The sequence below is a fragment of the Jaculus jaculus genome, chromosome 2, assembly GCF_020740685.1.
Source record: "Jaculus jaculus isolate mJacJac1 chromosome 2, mJacJac1.mat.Y.cur, whole genome shotgun sequence".
NCBI lineage: Eukaryota > Metazoa > Chordata > Mammalia > Rodentia > Dipodidae > Jaculus > Jaculus jaculus.
This window is the reverse complement of record NC_059103.1, coordinates 17,220,184-17,246,332: the sequence shown is the minus strand read 5'-3', so window position 1 is coordinate 17,246,332 and position 26,149 is coordinate 17,220,184. Positions and strand designations below refer to the sequence as shown.

At 45.1% G+C, this 26,149-nt stretch overlaps 1 protein-coding gene and 1 non-coding gene across 7 annotated transcripts in view; both read right to left on the bottom strand.

Moving 5' to 3' along the window:
• Positions 1-26,149, bottom strand: part of Auts2 (activator of transcription and developmental regulator AUTS2) — a 1,279,269-nt gene that overhangs the window by 15,178 nt on the left and 1,237,942 nt on the right. The window contains exons 7-14 of one of the 6 annotated variants that reach the window (XM_045144585.1): positions 20,848-21,322; positions 19,118-19,368; positions 17,745-17,986; positions 16,284-16,328; positions 12,141-12,236; positions 8,618-8,689; positions 6,840-6,869; positions 4,838-4,909 (exon numbers count right to left, since the gene is read on the bottom strand). In XM_045144585.1, coding sequence (XP_045000520.1) covers positions 4,838-4,909; positions 6,840-6,869; positions 8,618-8,689; positions 12,141-12,236; positions 16,284-16,328; positions 17,745-17,986; positions 19,118-19,368; positions 20,848-21,322 — 1,283 coding nt within the window. Of the gene's footprint in view, positions 1-4,837; positions 4,910-6,839; positions 6,870-8,617; positions 8,690-12,140; positions 12,237-16,283; positions 16,329-17,744; positions 17,987-19,117; positions 19,372-20,847; positions 21,323-26,149 lie in introns of all 6 variants that reach the window. The other 5 variants (XM_045144588.1, XM_045144584.1, XM_004662575.3 and 2 more) reach the window with 5 other exon arrangements.
• LOC123459046 lies at positions 7,295-7,397 on the bottom strand. The gene has a single exon (XR_006635976.1). It is a non-coding gene; the product is annotated as a U6 spliceosomal RNA (small nuclear RNA).

The following is a 26,149-nucleotide window of genomic DNA, read 5'->3' as shown; positions in this document are numbered from 1 at the left end:
ACACCCCAAAGGAAAACCAAGCAGGGTGTTCCCTTCATGCCCAGGGTTATCTTTCTTTCCTCCTTCCTAAGTGCCTGAGGAAGAGGAGGAACTTAGACCAGACTTAATAAGTACGGAGACCCTCTTATATAGATGAAGTCTTTGCTTTCCACAGAATCATGCCGTCGCCTCACTTACCCACCTAGGCTAACTTAGCTCCCTCCCTAGATGTTCAGTCAGTCCCTCCATGGTATCACTGGGAAGCTAGAAGCTCTCTGAGTTGGATGGCTTCAAAGTCGTCTCCAGTCTTCTCAGCCTGTCCTTTCAGCCAGCTTCCTGCCTCTCTAGACCAGCACTGCTCCCTGCCACCATGACCCAGACCCACACTAAGTATTTCTGTTGGTGTATGTGTGTGTGTGTGTGTGTGTGCGCGCGCGCGCACGCATGCACGCATGCGTTCATGCGCATGGATGCATGTGCATATGTGCTTTTGTGTATGAGGCCAGAGGACAACCTCAGGTGTTGTATCAGCCACTTGTTTTGAGATAGAAGCCTCACCAGTGAGCCTAGACTAAGTGAGTGAACCTAGACTAAGTGGCTAGTAAGACCCAGAGATGCTTCTGTCTCCACTTCCCCAGCACTTGGGATCATAGGCAAGTTCAACCTCATCCAGCTTTTTCTTTAAATATATATGTATATGTATATGATTTATTTATTTGAGAGACAAGGAGAGAAAGCAAGAATGAGAATGGTCATGCCAGAGCCTCCAGCCACCGCACACAAAAAAACTCCAGATGCATGCACCTTGAGCATCTGGCTTGTGTAGGTTGCGGGGAATTGAACCTGGGTCCTTGGGTTTCACAGGCAAGTGCCGTAACCACTAAGCCATCTCTCCAGCCCTTGCCCGGCTTTTTCTTAATGTAGGGCCTAAGAATCAGACTCAGGTCTTCCTGCTTGCAATACAAGCACTTTACCAACCAAGCTATCTCCCTAGCCCTTCTTGGCCCTCTTCTTGTCTCACTTCAAGATCTTTGACATTCCAGGGGATCTGCGCCCAGCTGTCTCAAAGCTGTCTCACAGAAGATGGCATCCACATAGTCAAAGTGTGGCGCGAGGGTTATGGACCAAGGAAGATAGCCAAACTTTTAGGATCCCATAAGACTTCACCACCACCGCCGCCGCCACATGCCCACCCTGGGCTTTGCTGCCCCTCAGCCTGGCCCATGAAGTAGCGTACAGGCATAAGCTCTCCGTGAATCCTTGGTGAGTGACTGAAAGAATGGGTAAGTGGAGGGCTAGGGAGACGGCTCAGCAGTTAAAGGCACCCACATGAAGCTGGATGCAAAGGAGCCCGTACACACCTGTAACCCTAGCATGCCTACAGAGTGGGAGAAGGAGTCAGGAGAACCAGCGAGCTCACAGAGCAGTTAGATCGGCACGCGGGAAGTGGTAGAGTCCAGGCGAAATGGGAGACCTTGTTTCCAGCAAAATGGGAGGAGAGGACAAACGTTTGGGTTGTCCTCAGACCTCCAAGTGTCTGCTGTGGCACAGGCGTACTCCCCTCCCCCCACCTCTGCCCCGCACATAACAGTCATGAGCAAATGAATGTTAAAGAGAGAGGGGAGATGCAATTTCTGCTCTGATCAATAGGGAATATTATACTGAAAGCTCTACTCTCAAGATGTAGCTGAACCCCCAATGCAGACTTCTGATGGTCCATAAATGTATAACAACCTTTTGAGCACTTCCTTTAATTTGGATGCCAAGTTCTTTAAGTGCTAATCTCACATGGTACATAGAGCAGATTCATTAAACACAACTCAGGTCCATGAAGCAAAACGGGGCTTGGGGACTACAAACCATTTGCGGGGAAGGAAGACGAACAGTCATCTTCCATTCGAGAGGTCCTGCTAATTGAATGGGGGTAATGAAAGATGAAACCACCAGGGGTGTCTGGACGGAGGGCGAGCTGTCTAAGTGGCATCTCTACCATCCTTCATTGCTTAACACTGAAGGAGTTAAAAGGAAGACATGTTTCACTTGCCGCTCTGTTCACCCCGCCACCCAGAACCCAGAGTGCCCTGGAGGAATCTCCAACCCCTAGTTAGATCAAAGAGTACCCCTGCTTCCTAGCTAAGCTACACTATCTATAAGGGTCCTAACTGTGCCTCACTTCACCTAGCAATCAGGGGAAAGTGAGCCAAACCCACTGATGGGGCACGAGGAAAAGGGGCCAGTGCTTGTAAACCAAAGAACAATGTCTCAGTGACTTTATTCATGGAGGTATGCCTTTTGTCTTTTCACTGAGTCTTACTTTGTTTTAAAACACAGAGCACCACCTGTTTTTGCATGTGTACATGTGGGTGTGAAGGTGTGTACACGTGTATGTGAAGGCCTGAGGCTGATGTTGAGTGTCTTCCTCAGGTGGTTGCCACCTTATTTATTTATTTATTGAGACAGGGTGTCTCACTGAACCTAGGCCTCACAGATTTGGCTAACTGAGCTAGCCACAAAGGCAAAGGGATCTTCCTGTCTCTGCCTCCACACAACTGGAATTACAAGCACATGGTGCAATGCATGCCTTTTAAAAAAATGTTTTATTTTTATTTATTTGTCTGAGAGAAAAAGAAGCAGATGGGGGAGGGTGTGTGTCAGGGCCGCTCGCCACTGCAAACAAACTCCAGATGCAAGCATCACTTTGTGCATCTGGCTTTCATGGGTCCTGGGGAATTGAACCCATTTCCTTTGGCTTTGCAGGCAGGCACCTTAATACCAAGCTGTCTCTCTAGCCTGTGCCTGTCTTTTAGATGGGTGCTAGGGATCTAAACTCAAGTCATCATGCTTGTATGGTGACTGATTTATCTACTGAGCCAATTCCCCAACTCCAAGCACCGCTCTTCCTTGGGATGAAGCGAAGTTCACGGGAATGACCATGGGTGCTTCCTACCATTTTCCCAGGCAGTTACTCAGGCTATAAACACAGACTTGTCAGCTGCTTCATCCCTGGGCCAAGCACTGGGGCTTTCCAGACTAGTTGTACTTTACTTCACTACTGCATCCAAAAGCCTTTCTAAAGTATGTTGTAGTCACACAGATGATGAAAACATACACAAAAAGGAAAAGAAAATCACCATGCATGCATGTAATCTTTATACATGGGAGGCAGAGGCATAAGGATCATGAGTGTATGGTCATCTTCAGATGGATAGTAAGTTCGAGGCTAGTCTGGGTGATATAAGACCATATATATATGTATGTATGTGTGAGTGTATATATATATATATGTATATATATATATATATATATATATATATATATATATATATATATATATATATATATATATATAGAGAGAGAGAGAGAGAGAGAGAGAGAGAGAGGGGGGGGGGGGTATGGTAACTGGTTAGAATATCTTGGTAAGGATTGAGTATTCTAATTCTCAACACCAGTCACCAGAAGGATTCTGTATATATACCACTACTTCCAGAATGATAGGTAATGCCAATGGATGGTCCTATCATTTTCATTTACAATACAAATTGTCATTTATCCAAAATCAAGAGTATGTTTCATTTAGAAAAAAAAAAAAAATTCCCAATCTGAACACGTGGCTCACGCATTTAATCCCAGCACTGAAGAAGGAGGAGCACTCCTATGAGTTCAAAGTCAGCCTAGGCTAGAGTGAGATCCTGCCTCAAAAAATTGCAATATAGGGCTGGAGAGATGGCTTAGCGGTTAAGCGCTTGCCTGTGAAGCCTAAGGACCCAGGTTCGAGGCTCGGTTCCCCAGGACCCATGTTAGCTAGATGTACAAGGGGACGTACGCGTCTGGAGTTTGTTTGCAGTGGCTGGAGGCCCTGGAGTGCCCATTCTCTCTCTCTGCCTCTTCCTCTCTCTGTGTCACTCTCAAATAAATGAATAGAATGAACAACAACAGCAACAAAAAATTTTTAATTGCAATATAAAAACAAAACAAAAAATGTCAGCCCAGAGCCGGGTGTGGTGGCGCACACTTTTAATCCCATAGTTTAGGAGGCAGAAGTAGGAGGATTGCCTTGAGTTTGAGGCCACCCTGAGACTACATAGTGAATTCCAGGTTAGAATGAGACCTTACCTCAAAAACTAAAACCAAAACCACACACACACACCATAAAAAAAAAAAAAGGAAAATGCCAGCTCAGAGACATTCGGTGTTACCTCTTCTCAGCTATTAAATGTTCTCTACATTTTCATTCTTGCTCACAATAATTAGATTTTCAAAACTTTAACTTTTGGGGTTTTAAGCATATTTAAGTCTTTGGATCAATAAGACAACAAACTCATCAAACAAGAGAAAACACTTGGGAGGCAGAAGTAGGAGGACTGCCGAGAGTTCAAGGCCACCCTGCAAACTACATAGTGAATTCTGGGTCAGCCTGTGCTAGTGTGAGACCCTATCTCAAAAAAGAAAAAGAAAAAAGAGAAAACACATTAAGCAGAACATCTATGTTTTAGTTTCATAAATTCACTAGTGGTTTTTCCCAGTGACACTTTGATTTTTGAGTAGCTTTTCTAAGATGGACTAGCCCTTGACCCTTCCTCATTGTGAGGATCAGGAGCTTAAAGTCATCCTTAACCTACACACTGAGTTCAAGGCCAGCATGGGCTACATGTGTCTGTGTCTCAAAATAACAAAAGCAACAACAGAACAAACAAAACAACAGCAACAAATAAAGCAAACAAACAACAACAACAAAAAGAGAATCCCACCTTTCCTGCCTGTGGCTCATCAGGCTCTGTTATCAATGGTTTTCCAACAGGTCCCTCACTCCCAATCCCTGCCCCCACCTTCACCTATATACCAAGAGGATCGCACCAACCTTGACTTTCTGTTGATGGTGGTAAATCTGCCAGGCAATGTGAACGTGCATTGCGCACCACTTCCCTGGTTTCTGGAATAAGACAGAGCAAGCATGGTCAGAAAGAAGACATTTCAAAGAAACCACTTTTCATCTGTCCCCAGCTCTCTGCATTTGGGCAACAGAGGGTTTTTTTTTCCTTCCATGAAACAAGAGCGCTTTGTCCTCACCAAGTACCTTCAATCATCAGCTCTCCAAAAGCCCAGTCATGAGGGAGTCACAACCTGTTTTCCCCCTGTCCCACGTGGGCCTGAAATGATGGCTCCTACTCAGAAAGCTCTGCTTGCCAAGAACAAGATGGCAAAGGCCTTATTCTTGCTTTTGTGTCACTTGTCTCTCTCTTCTGAAGGTGCCAGCTGGCAGGTCTTGTGACTAGGAAGTCCTACCTAGCAAATGCTGCCATGCCATAATGCAAATTAGCTGTCCAGAGAGCTAATCAGGGAATGTCTGTGAATTAAATCCAAAGAAGAGAAGGTACTGGGGCCTATCTTAACCTCCCCAGGACTACTGTTTATTTGTTTTTTTTAACCCTCAAAATGTTACACAGATGGGCTGGAGAGATGGCTTAGTGGTTAAGCGCTTGCCTGTGTAGCCTAAGGACCCCGGTTCGAGGCTAGGTTCCCCAGGTCCCACATTAGCCAGATGCACAAGGGGGCGCACGCATCTGGAGTTCGTTTGCAGTGGCTGGAAGCCCTGGCGCGCCCATTCTCTCTCTCTCCCTCTATCTGTCTTTCTCTCTGTGTCTGTCGCTCTCAAATAAATAATTTAAAAAAATCTTTAAAAAAAAAATGTTACACAGAAATTCATCACATCTTTATTGCAGCCCAGTGACCACAAACGCTTCACTGACAGTCAACAACCCATTCGTGTGGGTAGCCTTCCTTGTCCATTTCTAAATTAGAAGAAAAGGAAAGAGGAGAAGAGGAAACAATGTCTTCCTTCCAGCTCTCTCGGCATGTGCAGTTATCAAGTCTCTCTTCTACCCTTGAGGAGCATTCTTCTGTCTTGCAACAGAAGGCAGGAGCCAACCTTTCCTACCTCCTCTCTGCCCAGCCCTATTCTACACTAGCTTCAGTAGCTGCATCTGTAACAAGGAGTTGTTCCTCATATCAACACTAGGTCTGCTTTCTTGTAATGGAGTTATGAGTCACCTGCAATCACAAACAACAAAGCTTGGGCCTCCTGCTTCCTGGTTAGAGAAGGAGCATGTGGTGGTAAGCCACCAGGAACTGTCCTGGTGTTTACCTGTCTTCCATCGTCTGTTTCCTACCCCAGCCCCATTCCAGGTAAGTCAACGTGTGTTCAGAGGTCACCTTCTGGACAGATTTCTGGGAACATTCTGCTTTCATCAGGTATTAACAAACCAGCGCTTACGCACTGGGGAAACAGGTTGAATGGTTATGGCCAGTGAACATCACTTAGTACTGAATGGTTGGGCCAAAATAAACACACTTAAGAAAGGTATTTTCTAAGCCAAAGAGACAACTTTAGCATAGAGCTTAAGTCTTTCCCCTTTGAGATCTAACTACCCCACCCTTTCATTAGCTCTTCTAACAGTAGAACGGGACTCAGTTTTAGCCAGGTGTCATGATATTATCCCATGCCTGTTATCCCAGCCCTGAGGAGGCTGAGGCAGGAATATCACAAGGTCAAGGCCAGTCTGGGCTAAAGAACAAGACCTTGTCTCACCATTATAAAAAGAAAATATGGCTCTGTTGAGCTTTGCTTGTCATATTAATAATATGAAAAAAAAAAAAAAGGAAGCCAGTGGCTTGGCTTCCTCTGATGCTCAAAGGAAAACAATTTAGGCCATTTTCCATATCACTCCTTGCAAAACCCAAGCACTGTTACTCTGACCTTTGACTTCACATCTCTCCAGCATATTTCCTTGGTACAGTGTATTTTTAACCCGCAGGGAGTCAAACAGGGATTGCAAAAACAGTTCTAGGAGATGCTTTCTTACCCTTAACATAGGTCTGAAAGGATCTGTCAGCTGTGAAGAGAAAATGACAACTTGGTTACATGCCTGTCACTCAAACAATTGCTCTAATTAACAAATTTGTAGTGCTTCATTAGGAGGGGAAATTAAAATGTTAGAATTTTACTTTTAAATGAAGCCCTTTTCGAGAATAATTAACCCATTTTCACACTATCAAAAGTGCTAAGTGTCCCCTCCCCCGCCCTGTAAGAGTCGGAACACCCATGCCAACAAGCCCTCTGGTACAAAGTTTCATCCGTCTCAACATGCCCTATGCCTTCAGCGCTTGCTGCCTTGTTTGCACCACACATGAGGTGTGCCCTCTGCTGCTCAAGGTCACTGGGTGGGGCTTCAGGCGCTGATCGAGGGATGCCTGGAGAGGTCCCAGCTCTGCAGATTCAGGCTCTTTTTTTTAATAACCCTGTGGGGTCCATGGCTATGAGTCAGAGGTTAGCCACTTTCTTTTCTTCTTCTTCTTTGCAGGGGCCATGCTAATCTTCTCTGTATCGTTCCAATTTTAGTATATGTTCCGCTGAAGCGAGCACGGGTTAGCCACTTTTAAGAAATTCACTAAGCATTATAAAATAATACTTAAGAGGGTGGAGTCATAAGCCACACTCAACGAGACAAGCTCTTATCTCGCCTGTGACTTGGTGTTCTGTTTTGGAAGTAGGCATGGCATCAATTATTGCTAGATAACGTAACCAGAGCATAATGGATATTTTATTTAGCTCAAGAGCACACAGGATCCCAGGCACATTAGAAGTAAACAGCCTTAAGAGCCGAGTAGACCAGTAACTTCCTGACCTCGGAGGAGAGGGTGGGGGGTGAGAGGCCTGACTTCCAGGAAGAAAGGCCTTTAGTGTTTTCCCATTCAAACTACTCTACAGCTATTTCTGTTTTCGTTTATTTTCTTTTCCTTTTTGGTTTTTCGAGGTAGGGTCTCACTCTAGCCCAGGCTGACCTGGAATTCACTATATAGTCTCAGGGTGGCCTTGAACTCATGGCAGTTCTCCTACCTCTGCCTCCCAAATGCTGGGATTAAAGGTGTGCGCCATGACACCTGGCCGCTATTTCTTAAGCTCAGAAAAACAAAGTGTTGTGGACAGGGACAACTGGTCAGGTAGAAAGTAGATAAGCTAACTGCACCCCCAGTTCCTGGCAACTCATTCATGTGGCCTCAGGAGAGACATTTTTTAAATTTCATTTCTTTTCAATTTAATTTTTGTGTTTTGCGTGTGTGTGTGTGTGTGTGTAGCATGTGTGGTGTGTGCCCGTGCGTGTGTCTGCAGATGCATGTAGCCTGTGCCCACACCTGAGGAGGTCAGAAGAGAACATCAGGTGTCCTCCTCTGTCACTTTCTGTGCGCTTCCTTGAGACAGCGTCTCTCACGGAGCCTGGAGCTGCCATTTCTGGTCAGACTGGCTGACCAGTGGGCCCAGGGTTCTTTGTTCTCTGTGTCCCAACAGTATTGGGGTTATAGGTGTACATACATGACCAAGTCCAGCTGTTCATGTGGGTGCTGGGGAATCGAACTCAGGCTGAATCAGGCCCTCATACTTGTATGGCAAGCACTCTTACCTCCTGGGCCATCTCCTCAGGTCCCTGGAGTTTCACGACTTCTACAGTAACTGGCATTTTCTAACACAAACTCAAAGCACTTGTGAAATAGCAGCTCATTCTGACGAGCCAAATATAAGCTGCAAACAGTGGATGGGCTGTCCCTTGCACATGCCTGTGACCAAGCCTCACTTTGTACCTACCCTCGGGTCCTTCTGGAGTAATGTGTGCGGGACCGTCCCAGGCCGAGCAGCCACATCGATAGGGTTGGATGTCTACAAATTAATCAGATCACAGTTTAGAAGCACAAAACACAGGACACGAAAGCAGTTCTTTCCCTCTTGCTACACAGTGGAAGTGAAACTTCATCTCTCCTGCTTCACCTTGAACTTTTCTTTCTCAATGGCCCCATCCGCCCTTAAGTAAGACTGTTTGCTCCAGGGGCCCTGATGACATACTGTCCTCTGTTGTCAAGGCTTCTAAAGCAGCGATGTGGGTCCGGTGTACTTCCCCACAACAAAACGCCCAAGACCTAAGAGGGAGTGGTGGCACACACTTGTAATCCCAGAACTCAGTAGGTGGAAGCTATAGAAACAAGAGCCAGAGGCCAGCCTGGGATACATAAGACCCTGTCTCAATCCCCCTACCTCAAAAAGTAAGAATGAAAAAAAAAATTAAAACCCTGAAACAATAAAATAATAAGCACACATCACAGGAAGAAGCAACACAGCTAAACGTCACCCTCAAACTGTCTTCTTGGGGATGTGGCTCAGTGGGAAGAGTGCCTACACAGCATATGTGAAGCCGAGGAGGGTCCCCGGAAGTGCAAAGCCCAAGTGTGGTGGTGCACATCTGCAATCCTAGCACCAGGGACGTGAAGGCCAGAGGGTGGGAAGTTCAAGGTCATTCTCAGGGATGTAGCAAATTCAAGGCCAGTAAGGGCTACATGAGACCCTGTCTTCAAAACGAACAAACAAACCTCTGTTTCCCATTAATCTGCTGACTGTCACTCACTGTTTTCAACTTGGTAAATTTTTCTTTTTTTGCTTTATCACCAAACATTCCAAGAAATGCTTAAGTGAACATTATTATAATTTGCAATATCAGGTGCTCCTCATCAGAATAGCTGACAGTATTTTATAGACATTAAGCTAACCCTACATTTTAAACTGGCAGACAATAACAAGAAATTACATTCGGTAATTACTCATTAGCAGTGGTGGAAATGGGACAAGAGAATCTAATTTAGGGACCACACAGATCTACTATTAAATTCTGTGCTTCTGTCTTCCCAATTCCCACCACCCTTCTTAAATATCACTAATAATATTAACGTTATCTCTATGCTTTTGTTCTCTGAATAACAACAAGCAAAAAAAAAAAAGAAAAAAGAAAAAACCCACTTCAGGAGCAATCACTATTGTCCAGTGGGAAGAGATTAAAAAATAAATAAATAAAAAGAACTTGTCATTTTCTTTAAGAAACCAAACTTGCATGCATTTCCCTCACATCAGAAGTTAACTGGTGTGGAAAAGCTCAAGTTTAGGCACGAAGCTTGCCTACAAGGAAGATGGGGGGGAAGGGGAGAAAAAGAATGAAAGAAAGAAAAGCAATCAGCTGTGGTAGTACTAACAATTAAGCTGGAGTTGTTAACAGCCTGATTTGCATACATATGAAGAACTCAGCTAATGAACTGCAATCTACATATTCAATCAGGAAAGGCCTATTTCAACACCAGGAGAGACACTTTCTTGCCCAGATGTAGTTTTCGGTGTGATTGGATAATTGTGAGTGAGGGAAATAGTCTTAATTTTTTAAATGACCTACCAGTCTGCTTGGGGACAAACTAGAGATTTGTCCTAACCTAGTGGGGACAGACCAGCATCTGAGGGATGAGCTCAGAGCAGACTGAGAGGGGAGTAGCTTAAAAATCACCACTATTTTATCTCTAGATAGGAAGCATTCATTGTGGCCATCCTAAAGGCCCCCTGTATCCACTCCCTTGCATGTAAACTGTAATTCCAGAAAAGTGTGATTTCAAAGGTGTTACCATCCAACCCCTTTTAATTTCAGTTTCGGTTCCTCCTTTTATGGGAACATGCCTTTAGAAATGCATGCTCTCATTCTGGGAGACTCTGACCCAAAACGGACGTTTGACCTTAGGAATGAAATTAGGTAGATGAAGAAAAGCAAAATCACACACAACACGGGCTCTCAGTTTCTACTCTCAGGGTAGTAACTAACACGAGAAGGATGCTTCTTTCTTCAAATACAGATTTCAGTGTGCTGTTGATTGAATCCAGCCCCTCACTTAGGGGATTCTAGGCAAGTGTTCTACTGAGCCATAACCCCAAGCTCTCATTGGGGGCTTCCAGGCAGGCCCTCTCTTGCTGAGCCACACCTCCAGACCCTCACAGGAACATTCTAGACAAGTGTTCTATCACTGAGCAAGGCCCCTCGGCCTTTTGTGGGGGGGTTCTAGGCAAGTGCTCTCTACTACTATCGCAGCAGATTTTAAGGTACCCCTCTTTTCTCTTAAGACAAGTTCTCATGTAGCCCAGGCTGACCTCAAACTCATGTAGCTGAGGATGACCTTGAATTTCTGATCCTCATGCCTCTAACCTCCTGAGTGCTGGGATTATAGGCTTACAAAATTATTCTACCACACCAGGTTTATGTGGTGCTGAGGATGGAACCCAGGGCCTTGTACATGCCAGGCAAGCACTCTACCAACTGAGCTAAAGCCCCAGCACACCAGGGCAGAGTTTTAAAAGGTCAAGCATTCTGAAAATCACTCTTCAATATTTACTGTCAGAGATAATGGAGCCCAAGCTGAACGGCCTAGGTAGAAAAAGAATTTAGTTCCTATAAAGAGTAACAGGCGGACTTCAAGTAGGATTTTAGAAACAGAAGACAGATCTTGAGTTGGCCAAGTGTCAGCATGGTGCAGGGCAAGGGGAAAAACTGAGGGTGAGCGGCGAGGGAGGAAGAGCGCAGAGAGGGTGGCTGTCTGTCCCTGCAGACAGGCTGTGTGTTGACAGATGTGGCTGATGGAAGACAGTGAAGAAAAGCATCTTTCCCAGGCAAATGAACAGGATATAATTTTAGTAGAATTTGTAAGCCCACTCCTTTGTTAAAATCCATCAAGACTCAACTTCTTGTGTTGGCTAATAACATGTACTTCAAAGGTTTCTTGATGCATATATGCACACACACATATATATATATGTCCAACATTCAGGACAATTTCTAAAAGGTAACTTATGTCCACAGTATTGGGAAGAAAAAAGCTTGTGCATGTGTATGTACACATGAAATATGTATTCAGCATATATATATATATTTTTTTGAGACAGAGTTTCACATGTATCCTAACTGAGGATGACTCTGAGCTTCTGATCCTCCTGCCTTCATCTCCCAAGTGCTGAGCCTACAGGTATGTGCCACCATAGCTGGTTTTAGTCTGTGTATTTTATTTTAAAGTGTATAGAAAATCTTCGTTTCCCTAAGATTACATGGGTAGTAGCAATTGGAAATTAAATTTCTGTTAAGGTTTCAAACCTCATGTACTAAAAGAACAACTATTTTTACTCTAATCTCTGTGATCCCTTTGAGTGGGACAAAACTAGTCACACTATAAAGACATGTGTCCACAGAAGCCATTTTCACATCTAGCCTGGCCCTCCTCTCAGAAACACGCCTGAGTCTTCAGTGTACGGTTCTTACCTTCGGCTGAAATGCTCCTTGGAGTGAACCAAAAGGGCCAGTGGGTGGGATCATGGGGGGTATGCCCGAGACTGCAGGAGGATAGGAATGGAAGAGCTACGGCCAAAGATGGAGGGACAAAACAACAACAACAATAAAAAAAAAAAATAAATAAAAAAAAAACAAAAACGGTTTTAGTAGGAGGCATGTGATATAGTCCCGCTCCCTTCCCATAGAAAGACATCAACATTAGCAAGCCAACTAATCTCGGTGTGACGCTTAAATTAGTCAGGAAGCCACGATGGAATGATTACACAGATGCAACATGAATGCTCAACTTAAAAAGTTAAAAGTAGTTCAGAATCAATCAGCCAACAAATGATGTCCCCGATGAGCACATCATTAGAAAGGAAGCTTTTCTAATTATTAATTGGGAAATCACATACAAGGCCTCAACGGTTGCAGATTTCAATGCGTATATATATAAAAAAAAAAGAAACAAAAACAAAAACAGGAGGGATACTGAGCCAAATAACATGCCCAGAAAATTACAAGTTAATTAGGAAAAAAAAAATTAAGAAAGAAAAAAAAAAAACGAGAAAGAGAAAAAGAAGCAAGTCTTTTAGAGTGTGAGGATTTTATACTGTTAACACTTAATTAGTTTTAGATTAATTTAGATTTTTAATAGTTGGAGGAAATGAGAAGATATTTACAATTCTTGCTTCATTAAGTCGTCTTAGAAGTGGCATTTCCAGAGGATAAGTTAACCCTCTCGTCTAAAATGATGACAGACGTTTGTGGGGAGGAAAATGACTATATGTTTTAAAATCTGAGTGCCAATTTTTGGAGAAGGTCAATATGGAAGCATAAAATATCATCTGCTATCAGTGGTAATCTGAAGCACTGGGATAATTGTGGGAGCACTAATGCCATGGTGTAGTTTGAAGTTACTTGTTTTTATGGTACCTCCAGGCACTCAAAACGCCTGTGAATTTACCTATGAAGCCTGGCTCTTTATGGCCACCTCTGACTGGATGGGTTACTCAGTGAACAAGCCCACTGAAGCCAAGCATTGACATGTGACTCTGACTACTCAATGGCAGGAAGAGAATGACTTTGATGGGGAAAAAATAGGGGTTTTCTAGAATCAGTTTACAAAGGACAAATGACAGTGGTGGTGGTGGTGGGGATGGAATACAGCAATACTGAAGACAACATAAATACATTTCTCCTTCCTTTAAAAGGAATTATTTTCCCGATTCTATGATCAAACTATCCCATGGATATTTAAGTAATTATGGTTGTATAATAAGTCAAAAATACAACAAATGGAGGCCAGAGGTTGATGATGTCAAATGTCTTCCTCAATCTCTCTCCACCTTATTCTTTGAGACAGTTTCTTACTGAACCTGGGCCTCACTGATCCTGCCACAGAGATTAAGCCATTGAGGCCTGGGGATCCTCCGGTTTCTGTCCCACCCAGCACTGGAAGTACAGATGCATGCCACCGTGCCTGGCTTTTATGTGGGTGCTGGGGATCCAATTAAGGTCCTCCGGCTTGGTTGGCAAGTACTTACCCACTGAGCCATCTCCCTGCCTCTCGCTTTTCCTCATAATGCATTCATGTCAGCCATTTATTTGGTCATGATGGAAATCCTCATTTCACACTCCTGTCTCCTTTAAGAGCATGTATTTTTTTTTCCCTATAGGTCTTTATTTCATTTTGCTCTTTGCAAAGCTATAGTAAAGTTTTACAGACTAATTGATATTGAACTAAATCCACTTACACAGTGATTGCAAGCCAAGTGCCCTCATTTTAAACTACTTTTAAGTCTAAAATTGTGTTTTAGATACTTGAGCGTACTGCATCTTAATTCTCCTTACAACGTCTTAATCCCCCAAGCAGGGGACTTCATACATTATCCGATATCACTGATATTATGAAAGAACTCTCCCCCAGTAAATTCTAAAAGGCGGAGTAATTAAATACACCGCCACACTAAAACACACTCAAATCTCTATGACTCTGACTCCAGGTGGCCCTTTTGCTTTAAATGGTTACAATTTTAAAAAAGAAAGAATGAACAAAGAAAGAAAGCTGGGAGGCCCCTTTTCAGTTTCCTCCTGTTACAGATAAATATAGCTGACACTGAAATGGCTCAGTCTTAAGACAGAAAATTCCCATGGGTTTATTCTCTTCCACCTTAAATCCTGGGACCCTCAGTGTGCATTATAGAAAGGCACCAAATACAGTCTTAGGAAGTAAGGCTGAGCCATCCAAACATAGGGCCCTCTCTGTAAGAGTTATTTCATCAGCTGGTCCTTCATTTACATCTGCTGAACACAGAGGAAGGGCAGGGGGAGGAAAACCACAGGTTCACTCGATTCTGTGAGGTGGCTGAAAAGAGGTTTTGAGTCACAGTACCAAGCAGAGCAAGATGGACAATGGCTGGGGCGGGGGCTCAAGGTGGACCATGTGTGGGTATATACTTTTCTAATCACCCCCCCTCCCTTTTTGAGTCAGGGTTTCATGTATCTGAGGCTTGCCTGAGAATGACCTTGAACTTCTGATCCTCCTGTCTCTGCTTTCCCCAGTGCTGGGATCATAGGCATGCACCACCATATCTGGTTTAGCAGTGCTGGATGGGGATGGAACCCAGGACTCAATGCAAGCTAGGCAAGCACTCTGCCATCTGAATACATCCCCAGCCCCTCTGATTCTTTTTGCAAAAGCCTCTAGAGGGAAAAAAAAAAATTCTAATTGATTTTATAATCTATTCCAGTCTTCATGTCTCCGCTACACTCGTGACTAATAAGTACTGTGCACCTTTCGGTTTAAAGTTGAAATGACCTTTCTTTTCTGATTTGTCAAGCAGTATTTCCACTGCAAGGCTGAGAGAGTGTTATCTAATAATTAAGACAAACAACCTGGATGTTGTTAATCAACAGGACTACAACCACTGATTCATCTTCCCTACTTCTGGTCTCACCTGGTCTCACTTTTAAAACACGAATAAAACAGCCAGCAAAGAAACTTACAAAGTTTCAGATAAAAATGATGCAGTATTCACCCCATAATCAAAATATCACAGGAAAGTATTCAAAGAGAAACTTTTGTCGCCCAAGTAGCTGAATATTCAACTTAAGTTGGTATCAATTTATAATCTAGAACATATTCTTAAAATTGCAGATCTTCTTTTAAAACAAAGACTCGAGTCTGAAGAGGAAAACAGTATTGTTTCAATTTTAAGGTGTTTTTTTTGTTTATGATTAATTTAGCTTTTTTCTCTTTTGTTCCTGTTTTTGATTTTTTTTTTTTTTTGAGGCAGGGTCACATGTAGCTCAGGCTAGCCTGGAACTCACTAAGTAGCAAAGGATGACCTTGAACTCCCAACCCTTTTGCTGCCACCTTACAAAAGCTAGGATTACAGGTGTGTATCACCATGTCCGGATAAGGCCTTTTAAAAATTAAAATGTTATTTTTACGTGCCAATTGAACTAATAAGATCCAGGGAACAGTTCTGCTATGTGTAAGAGAGTTCTGTGGTTCATTCTAGGACAAAGGGGAAAACCTACTTTTTGAAGAGGTACGGGTCAAAAGATAAGGGATGCTCTGTCTGTATGAAAGAATTTAAGCTGAATTCATGAGTTCTGGTTTCATTGCATTTGGAATCTTGTGGTTTCAGACTCTCTGGATGTACTGATAATCCCACTTGAAAACCACCCCTCTCTAGAGGGCAGCTGCCTGCTTCCAGAAAGTTCCACCTGGGAAATGTTTATGTTTTTTTTGTTTGTTTGTTTGCTTATTTTTTGTTTTGAGACAGGGTCTCATGGAGCTCAGGTTGGCCTGGGATTCACAGTATAATTAAGGGTGACTTTGAATTACCAATCCTCCTGCCTCCACTTCCTTAGTGCTGGGATCGCAGCGGGTGAGTACCACGATGCCCAGCCTGCTCATGATCTTTTGATTCTGAACATGATATACTGCATCGTCACCGAAAGCAAAAACGCCACAAAAGCAAGCACCCAGAGTGACGGGGGAGCCATGGGGACTCTTGCAAAGATGATGAGGGAAGGCCACTAGGCAAGGATACCAAAAAAAAAAAAAAAAAAAAAATGGGAAAGCGGTTACAGTAAAATGCGTGGCGCGGCAATACAACTCACACTGTGCCGGTAGAACGGGTCAACTTTGGTGGGGTATTTGTCAAACTGCAAAGGGATCAAAGCAAAAGCTAGTTACATCAGATGCATTTTTTTTTTTTTTTTTGGTGTACTGTTTCATGGGGAGGTGACCCCTCAATAAATGTCTATGCCATCACGATGTCACTGGACTGCGTAACCTCACTGTACATGAGGGCCATTCCAGCTAGTGACCGGAACAGGCACGCAAATGCAGAACTGATAACCCCGCGCGCTGGGCCTATCTCCTGGGCGCATCGTGGTGCCTTCCTTCCTGGTCTATGTCTGGAGATTGGCACGGGGAAAAACCCCAGACCTGGAGAAAATTAGGCAGTTATGATAAACCAGAGAAGTGGGTGTGCGGCCTGATTTATCCCAAGAATTCCTTCATCTTCATTTTGGTAGGGAAACTGTCGATTCAGCTCTCTGGGTGAAATGTGTTACAACACAAATACAGAATTGGGCTGGGTCTGAGGGCCTTTTCCTCCTGAACAGAAAAAAAAAAAGTTTATCATTGTTTCCCCTGAACAATGTCATCTTCTGGGTGTTTTAACGACTCTTGCCTTTGAAGTATTTGTCAAACAGCTTGCACTGGTCAACATGAAATTTTCTCACATTGTTAGGCCTTGAAAAATATGATATGCTATAGAAAATGATTTTGGTATAAGGCCCCCATCTTTAATATTCCTCTAAATAAAATTCATTAAACATTAAAAATATGAAATTGGAGATGGGGGAAGGGAGAAATTGAGAAAGTAACAGTAGGTGAATAAAATTCCTCCACCACTCTTACAGCATTAACATCAAGTGCCTTAAAAACAGGCAGTTTTTTAAATATTAAGGCTTCTCTCTCTGAATATGTATAGAATTCTACTATGCACTACTCACTAGAGTTCCTGATCTATAAATCAAACATTCCAACTACTTCTCCAGGTACGTGCCAGTCTCCAGACAAGACCAAGGCTATGTCACTGCTGAGCTCTGTCTCTGTGGACCCACCATCAGGCCCTGCAGGCTTGGTGATAGTGTGTAAGATTATCGCTGTTCCAGGAAACTTGGTGGAGGGAAAAACATCTGACCAAGGAGATGGTACCCTGTGTGGGCGAAGCATTTCTGTATGGGTACCTGACACTCTTAGACTAGGTGACAAATCCCCCAGGATGCCCAAGCCAACAAATACAACCCTTAAAGAAGTTACCAATGTCGCATGTGAGGCATCTGAAATTAAACACACCCACAGTGCCAGGTGGATCTGTCTACACTGGGTTTCTTGAGGTCTGGGGGGAGGGGGGGGTTTCCCTTCTCTTGAGTTAAGACCCAAGAAACCTCCCGCAGAGGCATCACTCCCCATCCACTCTCGGGGGGAGGGGAGCCACGACTTCCCACGCCAACCCCCACCCCCAGCCGTGCTTCATGAAGAAAAGAGTGTGCTCTACTCATCCTCACATTTCTGCCTGGGGTACGCACCATGGGAGGTGCTGGCGTCGGCATGATGGCGGTGGGAGGGATGGCGTGGGGGAACGGGGTGAAGGTGTGCTGGTGCGTGTGCTGGTGGGTGTGCTGGTGCTGGTGCTGGTGCTGGTGGAATTCGGTCCGCAGGTAGGGAGGAGGACCCAGGGACGCCCCGCGGTCAGCACTCTGAGAGGCCAGAAAACGCGTGTTCAGTTCCTGCCGTAAGATGTCTTGCTCTGGAAAAGAAGAGGGGGTGGGGGGTTGTGACAGGAGCTTCCTTCAGATCACACACTGGCAGGTGTGTCCACAGGCTGCATGCAAATGACCATCACTATGAACATAGTCCAATGCAAAAATTACAAACGTGGGCTGGGGAGATGGCTTAGCGGTTAAGGAGTTTGCCTGCAAAGCCTAAGGACCCAGGTTTGATTCCCCAGTACCCATGTAAGCCAAATGCACAAGGTGGCGCAAGCCTGTGGAGTTCCGCTGCAGTGGCTAGAGGCTGTGGCATGCCCATTCTTTCTTGCTATCAAATAAGTAAATAACAGTTGGGCTGGAGAGATGGCTTAGCAGTTAAGCACTTGCCTGTGAAGCCTAAGGACCCCGGTTTGAGGCTCGATTCCCCAGGACCCACGTTAGCCAGATGCACAAGGGGGCGCACGCGTCTGGAGTTCGTGTGCAGTGGCTGGAGGCTCTGGCGTGCCCATTCTCTATCTACCTCTCTCTCTCCCAAATAAATATCTAAAACCCTTTTTAAAAATTCTTGTATATATTGTCACCTTTACAGAACACAGATGGCCCTATTCAACAAAGCCCTTGTACTAGGTGTCCCCAACATTTAGTGTCTTTGGGCCACACTGGATGAAGAACTGTCTTTGGCTATATATTAAATATACCAAGATACAACCTCAGATCCTAGGACAAAACAGACGCGCGCCCAGGGATTTTGTTACTGCTTTGGTACGCAGAGTAAGGCGCACGCATCTTCTAGGCTTTGCCACTCAGTGGCAAGAACCCCATTCTTCCTGCTCAATGTTTGTCTTTCCAGGGTCGTGCTGGGCTTGGCCCTCTCTCTGTCTCCCATCTTGCCACAAGCATGCTGGAGTCACAGAAGCCTGCTGTGGCTTCCTGCTCTGAAGTGGGTGCTGAGGATCTGAACTCAGGAACTCAAGCTTGTGTGGGGAGGCTTTATCCACTGAGCAACCGCCCCAGCCAAAGCTAGCATATCTTTGCTGAACCTTTGCCCACAGATTTGAGGAAAGTAACCAGCGAAAGAGAAAATTGTGGCGTAAATCCAGCCCACGGGTGAGGTGGTTACTAGCAAAGGGCAGAGGAGGCACGGGCAGGGTTCGAGGCCTCCATCATACCTGAGTAAGTGCTTCCGGCAGGATGTCCGGGGACCTGCAGGCTCCCGGATGTCAGTGGCGGGGGAGGAGGCAAAGCGGTGGGAGGGGCAAACATATTGGGGTGATGTGAGTGTGCAGGGGGCTGGAGGGTGGGCGTGAAGCTGTGTAGGGGGCTGTGATTGGGCAGGGAGAGGGGGAATGGGGAGGCCGACGGGTGGTGGGAAATGTGAGACGGGGCCGGTTGGGTCTTCGCTGGAGTGCTGCTTCTGCTACTGCTGTGGGAGGAAAGAAAAGAGAGAAAGACATTAGCAATTCATTTTATTTTGACTTGTGTGTGTGTGTGTGTGTGTGTGTGTGTGTATTCACATGGAGGCCAGAAGACAGCCTCAAGGGTATACTTCCTTAGGCACCATCCATCTGTTTTGAAACACAGTCTCTCATTGGCCTGGAACTCACCCATTGGGTTAGACTGGCTGGCCAGTGAGTCCCAGATATCTTCCTGTCTCTGCCTCCCCCAGCACTGGGATTACAAGCGTGTGCCACCATGTCTGACATTTGACATGGGTCCTGGGGATCAAACTCAGGGCCTAATGCTTGTGAGGCAAGCACTTTATAGACTGAGCTCTCCCCCTAGTCCAGAGCCATTCAAAATATCTCTCTTGTCTCTTCCTCTTAACACACCCTAGCACCTAGCAGCCTTGTGAACAAGTCCAGATCCGTGCACTGTCCCGCCCACTACATACACAGGCAGTTAGAATGATGACAGTTTCTAGATGCCCCTGTATCTGGATAGTACGTCCTGTCTGAATCTTGGGGGTCCGTCTTCTGCAGCTAAGTTCTCACATTCAACATTCAAAAAGAGTTGGGCTGCAGAGATTGCCTAGTGGTTAAGGCACTTGCCTGCAAAGCCAAAGGACCCAGGTTCAATTCCCCAAGACCCACATAAGCCAGATGCACAGGGGTCGCACGCCTAGGCCTCCCTCTATGCACTCTTCTTCTTTGCCACTGAGTCACATAGGGGTATCCAACCTTTTGTTTTTTCTGGGCCACATTAGACAAAGAATTGTCTTGGGCCCCACACTAAATCCAGGGGTGACTAACTGGTGGCCTGAGGGGTTATGAGAGGAGACAGGCGTTTATTTTGGGTGACAATGTGACACGGCCATTGTCCACCCGCAGTCGCGTTGCAAAGAAAAAGCACTGCAGAAATACAAAGCTCACAGTGTTTTAAGTAAGTTTATGGTTTTGTGCTGGGGCACGTTCACAGCTGTCCTGGGCGGCTGGCTGAACACTCGTGTTCTAGGCTCTCTGTGTGAGGACTGTTTCTTCCTCCCCACACATCTGGTTGACTCATATGGGACGGGATACCCCAGGGAAAGGAATTCAAATCAGGGCGCTTCGTGGACACCAGGCCCCTGACATTGCAGACATGGTTTTCTTGAAGCCTTCCTCTCCCACAGCCAAAGGGCCTCCCTTCTTAGACTCTGGCCATCCAGTGCCTGACGTGCCTCTGGCTTCTCTGACCTGCCTTCACACTGCCAGGACTCCCCAGGAACTACTTGCCTATATTCTGCCTTCGAGTTCCTTCACAGAATCCCCCACACTCAACACAAGGGACCTACGTCTCATTCAACAGCCCCTTTTGGTGTCCTCTAGAGAAAAACAAGAACAAGTTCCAACCAGACCATGCCCATTTCCCTCAAGCCCCTTCGCCAGGATCCCTCCCTTCCCCAAGGAAGATGGAGGCTCACCTTAAACTGTTGAGGCTCAGGCTACTGCTGTTGTAGACCGACAGTGGCTGAGACAGGCTTTGAGATGCGGGGTGAGCCTGTACCGGTGGGAGGCTCTGGTGGAGCAGCTGGGTGGGGGACTGTGGCCTGGGCGGCCGCTGGACCTGAGGCTGTGGGGCAGGCTGTAGCTGGGCCTCTGGGGGGCCCTGGGGTGGCTGCGTACTTGGAGGGGGAGGCTGGAGCGGAGCCTCGGTGCGTTGCCCCAGGTCAGGGCCTGGAGATGGAGCAGCTCGGAGCTGGGGCTCAGCCTGGGGCTGGGGGAGTGGCTGTGGAATTTGAGGGCAAGTGTCTTTAAGCACCACAGGCTCGAAGATGGGCTCTTTGCAGCAGTCCTGGCTCTTCTCCTGGCTCCTCTCTAGACCCGATATCTTGGGGACAACTGGCCCTGCATCCTGGTTGTCATGTTCTGGCAGTGTGCCAACACCTAAGTCTGGATCTGTATAGGGGAGAGAAAAAGAGACAAAACCGGGCCGTGAAGTGTGCGCAGAACCATGAACTTCACGGGGTGCCCCGCCAATCACAGCATCTGCTGTTACCCACCTGGCGCCTCTATTTCCCTTACTGTTGGGGACTGTACACTCTGAGAAGGGGACAGAGACAGATGGGAAGAGTTAGTGGGGTGGGGGGGCATACTTTTGTCTTCCGCAGGGAGAGAAAGTTAAACTGACCAGGAGACTGATTCCAGCCTGAACCACCAGAAGCATGGAAAAATGAACTTTCAATTCCTCTGCCCCACTTTTTATTTACCCGTCTATCATCTCTGTCGATTGAGACAGGGTTTCACGTAGCCCAGGCTGGTCTCAAACTTACTATATATCCAAAGATGACCTTGAACCCCTGATCCTCCTGCTTCTTCCTCCTCCTCCTCCTCTGTGCTGGGATTACAGGCATGCACCACTATGCCTGGCTTATGCGGGTGCTGGGTAAAGTCAAACCCAGAGCCTTGTGCATGGGAGGCAAGCACTGTATCCACCAAGCTACAACCCTAGCCCTCCTCTACTGTCTCTTATGGAGCACGAGTAAGAAACAACAGACAACAAGTTGATTTTTCTCTTTTATTTATTTAAATTTTTTTTAATTTATTTGAGAGAGGGAGAGAAATAGGCAGAGAGAGAAAGAGAGAGAGAGCGAATGGGTGTGCCAGGGCCTCCAACCACTGCAAATGACCTCCAGATGTATGTACCCCCTGTGCATCTGGCTTATGTGGATCCTGGGGAAATCAAACCTGGTTCTTTGGGCTTTGCAGGCAAGTGCCTTACCTGCTAAACCATCCCTCCAGCCTGATTTTTCTCTTTTAAAACAAGTAAGGTTCTTAGCCACATGTGGTATATCATTTAGAGGCTGAAGTAGGAGGATTATCCTGAGTGTGAGACCAGTCTGAACTACAGAGTGAGTTCTAGGTTAGCCTGGGCTAGAGTTGAGACCTGGACTCTAAATAAATAAATAAATAAATGCCAACCACAATAACAAAGAACAACTATGGTTCTTGAACATACAAAAAAGTGAAGCATTTCCAATAGTGAGCAATGGGAATGTGACTGAATAACACAGTGTTTTACCTTTCTTTGACCTTCCCTCCCTCCTATATAATTGCATTTTGACTACAGAGACACAGGAAATTCAGAGACAGGTTTTCCGTTGAGGAATACATAAACTTTCCATCAGAAGGCAGGCCTTAAGGTGAAGAGGTGGCTCAGCACTTAAAGACACATGCTTACAAAGCCTGCTGTCCTAGGTTCAATTCCCCAGCATCTGTGCCAAGCCGGATGCAGAGGACCACATGTGTCTGTGGTCCCAGGGAGACACTGGGAGGCAGAACCAGGAGAATCTGGAGCTCACAGGCCAACTACATTGGGGTTTCTCTGCAGTTGTTGGCAGCGGCAAAAGGGCAAAAGACCCTGTCCCAAAGAAGGTGGACTACAGACACTTTGAGAGGGTGTCCTCTGACCTCCACACATAAGTAGTGACATGTGTGCCAATACGTGTGCACATGAATGCGTACACACAGATAAAAAATGAGTGAAAGCCTTTTTTGTTGTTGTTGTTGTTGTTTTGAGGTAGGGTCTCGCTCCAGTTCAGGCTGACCTGGAATTCACGATGCACTCTCTGGGTGGCCTAGAACTCACAGCGATCCTCCTTTATCTACCACCATGCCCAGCCTTTTTTTTGAAAAAAAAAAATTTTTTTTTAAATGCCTTCTATATTCAGCATTGCAAACACAAATTTCTACTAGACCAGAGAGCTGCCACCCATCTGTCAAGGTGTGGTACAGCAGCCTTCGCAACCTGGAGGCCTGAGGGCTGTAAGCACACCAGGGGCAGAATGGGCTTCGGGAGTCCCTGAGTGCACAAGTCTCTTTAGGCTCTGATTAGGCGCCGTGCATTTTTGTGGCTAACCGGTAATGCATTTCCTCTCCCTTTAAATTATTCAATAAGTGCACCGTCCCAGTTAAGCTTTTTCCATCCTGACAGTCAATGTGTCTTACTGCAGTTCTCCAAAATTGGCAGGGACATACTTTTTTAAAGTTCTGTATTGCACCGTGCGCTGTGAATTTGTCGAAAGATGAATTCTGCTGAGGTTGAAAGAAACATAAATGTGCAAATCGGCTACTATTAAATACCATATTCATTGCATCTTGGGGTTTAGGAAATCTCTTCCTTTGATTTTTAACATACCATGCTACAAATTAAAATTACATGGTACACTATACAAAAATGGTGGGTTTATTCCAAATAACATATAAATCAATAAACTTGACTTAATAAACGTTTAAAAACTATTTGAGAGAGGGAGAAGGGGGAGAGACAGTGTGTGTGTGAATGGGCACACCAAGACCTCCTGCCACTGTAAATGTACTCCAGATGCATGTGCCACTTTGTGCATGTGGCTGTAAGTAGATGCTGGGGAATCAAACCCAGGCTATTAGGCTTTACAAGCAAACACCTTCAACCACAGAGCCATCTCTCCAGCTCTTTCTTTTAAAGATCTAAGACAAGGTGGCTGTTTTGAGGTGTGTGGGGGGGGGTCACATATGTTTGGGTGTTGGACCTCATCTTCCCTCTCATTTGAGGCAGTCTCTCCTTCACAGCTCCATCTACCAGACTAGCTTGTTCCCGAGCTTCTGGGAAATTCTCATGTCTCTGTCACCCATCTCACCCCTAGGCCAGCTGGGTTTACAGAAGCCCACGATGCCTTCTGGCTTTCATGTGGGGGTCAGGTTATCAGAACTCAAGTACCCATGGCCAGAGCTTTATCTACTGAGCCATGTCCTCAGCTCTGATTTGGAGAGAGATATCATTCAGGCTTCCTGTGGAATGGCCCCTTCTTTGTACTTTACCTGTATAGTGGACACCCTACCTATAAGTCCACTTGGGAGCAGGTCACACACAACAATGTGGGGTTCCCTTAGCCTGATGGGTAAGGAGTTAGTCTACAGATAGACTAAAGCAACACGGTGTGTTAAATTCAAAGTTTGAAAACAATCCAATGAGATCAACTGGGAAATGGTTACTTCAGTTTGAGCTCCCCATGCCCCAGAAAGAACTGTGGTTCCAAAAATGAAGGATGTGTATGTGTACCCAAAGGGAAGAAAACAACATATTTCGCTTTTACTTTTTGTGCAAAGTGGTTCTAGAAGGACTGGAACTGGAGAGACAGAAGAGTAGCCGACGGAAGAATGTTTTACTGTGTGTCTGCCCATAACAAATAAAAATATCCATATATTCTTCACACAGCTAAAAATAAAATAGGTTTTTATTAAAAATATAACTAAAATGGATTAAAATTAACTGGCCATGAAAACCAACTGGAAAAGTAGTAAGTTATTTTCATCTATGCCTCACTCCCCCGAACCATACCTGTACCAGAAACAATGTTAATAATGAGAAACAAGTTATTTTTATCCTGTAAACCAACAGCCAGCATCATATAATCAAAAGAGGCAAAAGGGCCGGAGAGATGGCTCAGCAGTTAAAGCATTTGCCTGTGTAGCCAAAGGACCCAGGTCCGATTTCCCAAGACCCATGTAAGCCAGATGCACAAGGTGGCACATGCATCTGGAGTTCATTTACAGTGGCTGAAGGCTGTGGTGTGCCCATCTTCTCTCTCTTCCTCTATCTCCTCTCAAATAAAATAAAATAAAAATGTAAAAAAGAGGCAAGAATATTATACAAACATTTATGTACTTTAATAAAATATCACATTTCTAAAAAAGATTTAACCACTTAATTTATTTATCTGTACATGTGCATGCATAGGTACACCCAGAGTTTCTTGCTGCTACCGTTTACATTTGGCCTTATGTGGGTTCTGGAGAATCAAACCTGGGCTTCCAGGCTTAGCTAGTAAGTAATTGTAACCAATGAGCCATCTCCACAGCCCAAGTATATTATGTTAGTATAAATGACTTCCCACTTTTCTCTCTTTTATGCTTTGTTAGGGTTTTGCACACAGGTTTTTTTTTTCTATTATTTAAAAAATCCATTTATTTGTGTGTGCGCACATGCATGCACCAGGGTCTCTTGCTGCTACAAAAGGAATGTCCATCTGGCTTTATGTAGGGAGTTGGGGAGTTGAGCCTGTGCTGGCAGGCTTTACAAGCAGGCACCTTTAACTGATGAGCCTTCTCCCCAACTCCTTTATACATATTATCATGAGTATCGTGGTATATTCACTATATAGTTCAGGCCAGAAAGTTGAAAAAAAAAAAAGTGTATGCTATGGAATCTTTTGTTATATCCTGCAAAATGGTCACTGGGTGCAGCAAGGTGGAGATTTGATATTTTGTGTCCCCATGATGAACTGCAGTGTGGTTCCAAGTCCAACAGCATGTTATTCAAATGGATTAGAAAGTCACATCAGAGGCTTTCATGACGTACAGTACACAGTGATGGCGCAGTGTGTTCAGAACAAGTGCAGGTAAACTTTAGTTGATGTCGTGGGACATAGGCCTGAAACCTCAGAACTCGGGAGTCAGGGGCAGGAGGAGCGGGAGCTTAAGGCAAGCCTGGGGCTAGATACTGAGTTTGAGGTCACCCTGAACTACATGTGACCCTGTCTCAAAAAGCAAGTGATCTCAGAGAAAACTGACACTAAGTAAAAGAAAGCTTCTTATTATCAATATGCATGGTCATAATGTTGACTGAATGTTATCTGTGTAATGATGTCCATGTATACAAATCAAACATGGCTGAATTCTGTCATTGAGAAGAACTGACTGCTCCCATTACTGAAATCCTTACCTCCTGGATGGATTAACGACGAG